Genomic DNA, 6,935 nt, shown 5'->3' with positions numbered 1-6,935 from the left:
CAGCATGGCTTCATGGTCATGTCCAACCAATCGATTAGAGTTTTTGAGCAATTTACCAGGAATGTAGATGAAAGCAAGGCGGTGGATGTTGTCTATCTGGACTTGACCAAGGCATTTGACAAGGCCCCACACGGGATTTGGCCCCAGCGTTCAAGATGAGGTGGTAAATTGGATTAGACTTTGGTTTTGAAGCCAGGCAGTGGTAGTAGAGGGCAGCCTCACTCAGTGAAGGCCTGTGACTAGTGGAGTCCTGGGTCCTTTGTCTTCTATATCAATGACTCGGATGATAGTGTGGTAGTACAAAGGGATCTGAGGAGTGTGGTAGTACAAAGGGATCATAAGGAAACGATGTGGATACTATAGAAAGAGTGTGGAGGAGATTTACAAGGATGTTGCCTGGATCGGGGAGCTTTCCTTATGAGAACAGGTTGAGTGAACTCGGCCTTTTCTCCTTGGAGCGGTGGAGTACAAGAGGTGACCTGATAGAGGTCTATAAGATGATGAGGGGTGTTAGTTATTGATGCCTTTTCCTAGGGCTGAAATGGCTAACACGAGAGGGCACTGTTTTAAGGTGCTTGTTCTTAGGTACAGAGGAGATGTGAGGGGCAAGTTTTTTATGCAGCGAGTGATTAGTGGATGGGTTGGGTTGCCGGTGACAGTGGTGGAGGCGGATACAATAGGGACTTTTAACAGGCTCCTTGATAGGTATGTGGAGCTTAGAAAAATAGAGGGCTATGGGTAACCCTAAGTCATTTCTAAAGTAAATACATGTTTGGCACAGCATTGTGGGCCGAAGGGCCTGTATTGTGCTGTAGGGTTTCTCTGTTCTTTGAAAGCTTTTAGCACAATGGCCTTCATAAATCAGAGTACAGGAGGTGGGATGTTATGTTGAAGTTGCAGTCGACATTGGTGAGGCCTAATTTGGAGTATTGTGTGTAGTTTTGGTCACCTACCTGCAGGAAAGATGTGAACAAGGTTGAAAGAAAACAGAGATAATTTACAAGGATGCTGGCCAGTCTGGAGGAGCTGAGTTATAAGGAAAGATTGAATAGGTTAGGATTTTACACCTTGGAATGTAGAAGATTAAGAGAGTATTCGATAGATACAAACTTATCAGGGGTATAGATAGGGTAAATGCAAGCAGGCTTTTTCCACTGAGGTTGGGTGGCACTACAATTAGAGGTCATGGTTTAAGGGGGAAAGGGGAGAAGTTTGAGGGGGAAAAATGAGGGTCCTTCTTCACTCAGAGGGTCGTGACAGTGTATACCAAGTGGTCCACGCAAGCTCAATTTCAATGTTTAAGACAAGTTTGGATGGGGTGCTGGTTGAGGCAGATATATTGGGAGCAATTTAAGAAGCTTTTTGATAGAAAATGGAGAGCTATGTAGCAGGGAAGGATTAGATTGATCTTAGAATAGGTTCTGTGCTGAACTATCCTCTGTTCTATTAACTCCTGTGCTTTAATTCGCTTTGCTGAAGAATGGAACATTCAGAAGAGACAGGACTTATAAATGAATACACGGACACGAGTGCAGAGATGAACTGTGTTTTATGGAAAACGGTGTCCATGTTTCAGCTTCGGCGTGTACTGTACACACACTGAGTGCAGTACAGCTGCGGTTTATCCCAGTTGCTCCAAGACTGCAGTTGCCAAGCTCTGTCCAAAGATGAAGACTCCACACAGGATTGTCACCACCGCCCACAGAGTCCAGCCCCACCTAAGGATGGGACAGAAGCTAAGTTAACAGGACACGGCACTATGCCAGCCCATCAGCTGGTGGGGAAACTGTGCCACCCACTCACAAACTGGCAGTGTGCGAGGAGTGCAGGCTGGGTCACTGATCCGGCTGAGTGGTGAACAGTAGGCGACTCACTACTCAATGGGGCCATAGAGTCCTTATGAGAGGGCAGGAGATGCTCTGTACTATATCTCAGTGGAAAGAATATGGCACCTATGGGGGGCTTGAATCACAGATGTGACCTCTCGAGCACCAGGCTGTCTTGCTGTGCAATGGCACCCTTCCAAGGATTCTTGTCAATGTTATAAAAGTGAGTCAGATCACACAGGAGCTCCATCCCACATCAGATCATGTAGTATGCGATAATCAGGTAACACCATTGCTCTCCCCTTATTAACGTAACTCTCAACTTTAATGCTGTGAAGGGGAGTGCAATGTAGCAAGTAATCTGTGGTAAATGACACAATATAGTGTATTGTGAAGTAAAGAAAGGCAGAGTGATCATAGACTGATCCACGGATCTTTCATCAAGTCAATGATGTGACTAAAATGGTCCACATTAGCCAAACCACAGAATACAAAGAGAGGGGCTGTAGTTCGGGCTCCTTGCAAAGGTTCATCTTACAAGAAAGGTGTGACTGCATGGGACAGTTTGCGGTGAAGGTAAAACGGGGGTACTGCCAGGAATGGAAACTTATTGCTGTGGGTAAGATTGGATAAGTTGGGATGGTGTTTTTGAGGGGCTGAGTGGAGACAATATTCTATGAAGAAGCAGTCTGTCCTGTGGCTAACGATGAGTCATGGATGTACAGGCAACCCCCTGTGTTAGAGCAGTTTGGGTAATGGAAATTATTTGTGAAGAAATTCACAAATCGCTACCAAAAAAACCTGAGATACAGAATGAAAATCACTCTCACAACTTAAAACATTGTGTTTTGAACTCACATTGTCTAGTCATATGCATGGACAACGTGGCTTTGCAGTGTGAAAAATCATGGTACAGATGGATATTTGAGAATGCATCCCTTCCCTGGTGATATTAACCCTTGGGGGTGTCTATTCCTCATAGCATACTGGAGCAAAAGTCTTTGAATACTTTTAAAGCAGAGGGAATAAATTGGGTGGGGTGAAAAGTTCACCAGTAGCAGATGCAAAGCAATGCCAGACAGCCATGGTCTCATTGACCATGGCAGAATCATCCACTTCCGCTCCAATTTCATACGTTCTGTTCTTTGGTCACATGGATGTATAAACTTAGAAATGGCCCAGATGGAAAATAATGGTGAATTTTAGATGGTGGCGAGGAGGCGTACAGCAACCAGACAGATCAGCTGGTCAGCAACAGCCTTGCACTCAACGTCAGTAAGACCAAGGAGATGATTGTGTGTGTGATTGTGGACTTCAGGAAGGGGAATTCCAGGGAAAGTGTAACAGTCCTCATTGAGAGATCATAAGTAGAAAGGATGAGCAGTTTCAAGTTCCTGGGTGTCAACATCTCTGAGGATCTATCCTGGGCCCAACATATCGATACAAGAAGGCACAACAGTAGTTATACGAGGGGTGATTTAATAAGTTTGTGGCCCAAGGTAGAAGGAGATGAGTTATACAGCTCTCATTACATGCACGTGCTGTTCAACTCTTTGAGTGATTATGCAGAAAGTTTGAAGTTAATAACTCATCTTCTTCTACCTTAGGCCACAAACTTATCAATCACCCCTCGTATTTTTTTAGGAGTTTGAGGAGAATTGGTATGTCACCATGCTCACAATGAGGTCCCGCATGGGAGCTTGCTCAAGGAAGTTCAGCTGCTGAGCATTCAAGATGAGGTAGTTGGATTAAGCACTGGCTTTCTGGGAGAAGCCCGAGGCTGCTCATGGAAGGTTGCCTCTCTGTCTGGAGGCCTGTGACTACTGAAGTGCCACAGCGACTGGTGCTGGGTCAGTTGCTGCTTATCATCTACATCAATGATCTGGATGATAATGTAGTTAACAGGATCAGCTGATTTGTGGATGACACCAAGACTGGACAGCGAGGAAGACCCTCAGAGCTTGCGGTCAATCTTAGACCAGCTGGGAAAATGGCAGCAGGGTGACAAGTGTGGGTGTTGCACTTTGGTTGGGTCTTACACAGTGAATAGTAGGGCACTGAGAAGTGGGGTCAAACAGTGAACTGGGAACATGTCCATCATGCACTGAGAGTGGGGTCAAACAGTGAACTGGGAACATGTCCATCATGCACTGAGAAGTGGGGTCAAACAGTGATCTGGGAACATGTCCATCATGCACTGAGAGTGGGGTCAAACAGTGAACTGGGAACATGTCCATCATGCACTGAGAGTGGTGTCACAGGTAGACAGGGTTATAAAGAAAGCTGAAGTTTTATAAGACAGTGGTGAAGCTTAATTTAGAGTATTGTGCGCAGTTTTGGTCACCTACCTACAGGAAAGATGTAAATAAGGCTGAATGAGTGTAGAGAAAATTTACAAGGATGCTGCTGGGTATGGAAGACCTGAGATATAAGGAAAGATTGAATAGGTTAGGACTTTGTTCCTTGGAAAGTAGAAGGTTGAGAGGAGATTTGATAGAGGTATACAAAGTTACGAGGGGTATAAATAAGGTAAATGCAAGCAGGTTTTTTCCACTGTGGTTGGTGGGACTACAATGTGAGGTCATGGGTTAAGGGTGAAATGTAAAAAGTTAAAGTGAACATGAGGGGAAACTTCACTCAGAGAGTCATGAGAATGTGGAACGAGCTGGCAGCACAAGTGGTACATGCAAGCTTGATTTCATCGCTTAACATAAGTTTAAATATTTGTATGGTAGGGGTATGATGGGATATGGAGGGCTATGGTAGGGGTATGATAGGGGTATGGAGGGCTATGGTAGGGGTATGGAGGGCTATGATAGAGGTATGGTAGGGGTATGGAGGGCTATGGTAGGGGTATGGAGGGCTATGGTAGGGGTATGGAGGGCTATGATAGAGGTATGGTAGAGGTATGGTAGAGGTATGGAGGGCTATGGTAGATGTATGGTAGGGGTATGGAGGGCTATGGTAGAGGTATGGTAGATGTATGGTAGGGGTATGGAGGGCTATGGTAGAGGTATGGTAGAGGTATGGAGGGCTATGGTAGATGTATGGTAGGGGTATGGAGGGCTATGGTAGGGGTATGGAGGGCTATGGTAGAGGTATGGTAGAGGTATGGAGGGCTATGGTAGATGTATGGTAGGGGTATGGAGGGCTATGGTAGAGGTATGGTAGGGGTATGGAGGGCTATGGTAGGGGTATGGTAGGGGTATGGAGGGCTACGGTAGGGGTATGGAGGGCTATGGTAGAGGTATGGTAGGGGTATGGAGGGCTATGGTAGAGGTATGGTAGGGGTATGGAGGGCTATGGTACTGGTATGGTAGGGGTATGGAGGGCTATGGTAGATGTATGGTAGGGGTATGGAGGGCTATGGTAGGGGTATGGAGGGCTATGGTAGAGGTATGGTAGGGGTATGGTAGGGATATGGAGGGCTATGGTAGAGGTATGGTAGGGGTATGGAGGGCTATGGTAGAGGTATGATAGGGGTATGGTAGGGGTATGGAGGGCTATGGTAGGGGTATGGAGGGCTATGGTAGAGGTATGGTAGGGGTATGGAGGGCTATGGTAGAGGTATGGTAGGGGTATGGAGGGCTATGGTCCCCGTGCAGGTCAATGGGAATAAGTAGTTTAAGTGGATTGGCATGGAGTAGATGGGCCAAACTACCTGTCTCTGTGCTGTACTTTTCAATGACTTTATGCAGTGTGAAGAACATACTGACTGCTTCTATCACCGTCTGGTTGGGCGAGGCCACTTTAAGCAGTGACGAACATACGTTTGGAGATGGGGTGACAGAGAGAAGGTGTTTTGCCGCAAGCACAGAGTTGATGGGCTGAAGTACCACATGAGCTCTATGACACCACATTATAAAATGATGAGACAGGGGAGAGGGGTGGAAACTTTTTCCCGGGGAAATTATGCGGAGCAGATGCAGCTTGCTGTACAGGACAGGCAAAAGCATCCTTGAAGGTAGCACCACAAATAAATAAGACAACAAATACAACACACGTTAGTCGTCCCTGCACGAGCCAGGGCACGTGATATAAGTCATGGAGTCACAGCAGAGAGTCCATGCCAAACTTTTGTTCTGCCTTGTCCCATCAAACTGGACCATGACCAACAGCCTCCATACACATAGTTCTGGTTGGACTTGTTTTTCTTGGAGTTTTGGCCGATGTCTGCATTTTATTCATATTTCATTTTTTGCTTCAGGTGTTCAGTCACCTTCCTGGAACATGACAGTATCTCAGGTATGTCCAAACCTGCTGTTCCTGTACACTCCGCGTTACCTTGTCTACTTTCCTGAAAAGCATTGTTTAACCCTCTATTGGTCCTTGCTGTTCACCCGGTCACTGATATGACAGTGCTGTACTCTGTACCTCATCAGCCAATCATGTGTCAGCAGCTCAATGCATAAAACTATGCAGACGTGGCCAAGAGGTTCAGTTGTTGTTCAAACCAAACATAAGAATGGGGAAGAAATATGATCTAAGTTACTTTGCTGGTGCCAGACAGGGTTGTTTGAGTGTCTCAGGGACTGTTGATCTGGAATTCCCCGGCACAACAGTCCCTCAAGTTTACAGAAAATGTCGTGAAAAACAAAAGGAAAACATCCAGTGAGTGGTAGCTCTGTGGGCAAAAATGTCTAGTTAGTGAGAAAGGTCCAAAGAGAATGGCCAGACAGGTAACTCAAATAACCATGCGTTACAACAGTGCTGTGCAGACGAACATCTTTGAACACACGACACCTCAAACTTTGAAGTGTATGGGCTACAGCAACAGAAGACCATTGCAGATTCCACTACTGTACCTGATAAAGCGGACCCAGAGTGTACCTACACTATAGCGCTCTGGGAAAAGTAAGTCAATATAGAGACTAAATCTGCACACAATGATCTCAGCAAAATCTGTAATAATTTGCAGCAAACTCTGTTTCAACAGGAAAGTAATGAAGGCAGGGCCAAGTAACACACAGGAACTAGAAGAACTGAGTGGATCAGGCAGCATCTAGAGAAGGAAATGGACGGCCAACGCTTTGTGTAGAAAGGTCTTGATCAAAAGCATTGGTTCTGCCATGGCTGGGATATTACCTCAGTTCCACACTACAGGAAGGA

At 45.9% G+C, this 6,935-nt stretch overlaps 1 protein-coding gene across 1 annotated transcript in view; it reads right to left on the bottom strand.

Moving 5' to 3' along the window:
• Positions 1-1,621: 1,621 nt before the first annotated feature.
• The window catches only part of slc38a8a (solute carrier family 38 member 8a), a 104,774-nt gene continuing 99,460 nt past the window's right edge, over positions 1,622-6,935 (bottom strand). Inside the window, exon 10 of the mRNA XM_059993406.1 lies at positions 1,622-1,718. Within this exon, the coding sequence (XP_059849389.1) occupies positions 1,622-1,718 (97 nt within the window). The remainder of the gene's footprint in view (positions 1,719-6,935) is intronic.

This window comes from Hypanus sabinus, chromosome 17 (assembly GCF_030144855.1).
Source record: "Hypanus sabinus isolate sHypSab1 chromosome 17, sHypSab1.hap1, whole genome shotgun sequence".
NCBI lineage: Eukaryota > Metazoa > Chordata > Chondrichthyes > Myliobatiformes > Dasyatidae > Hypanus > Hypanus sabinus.
Note: the sequence above shows the minus strand (reverse complement) of the source record. Positions and strands in the feature narration are given on the sequence as shown.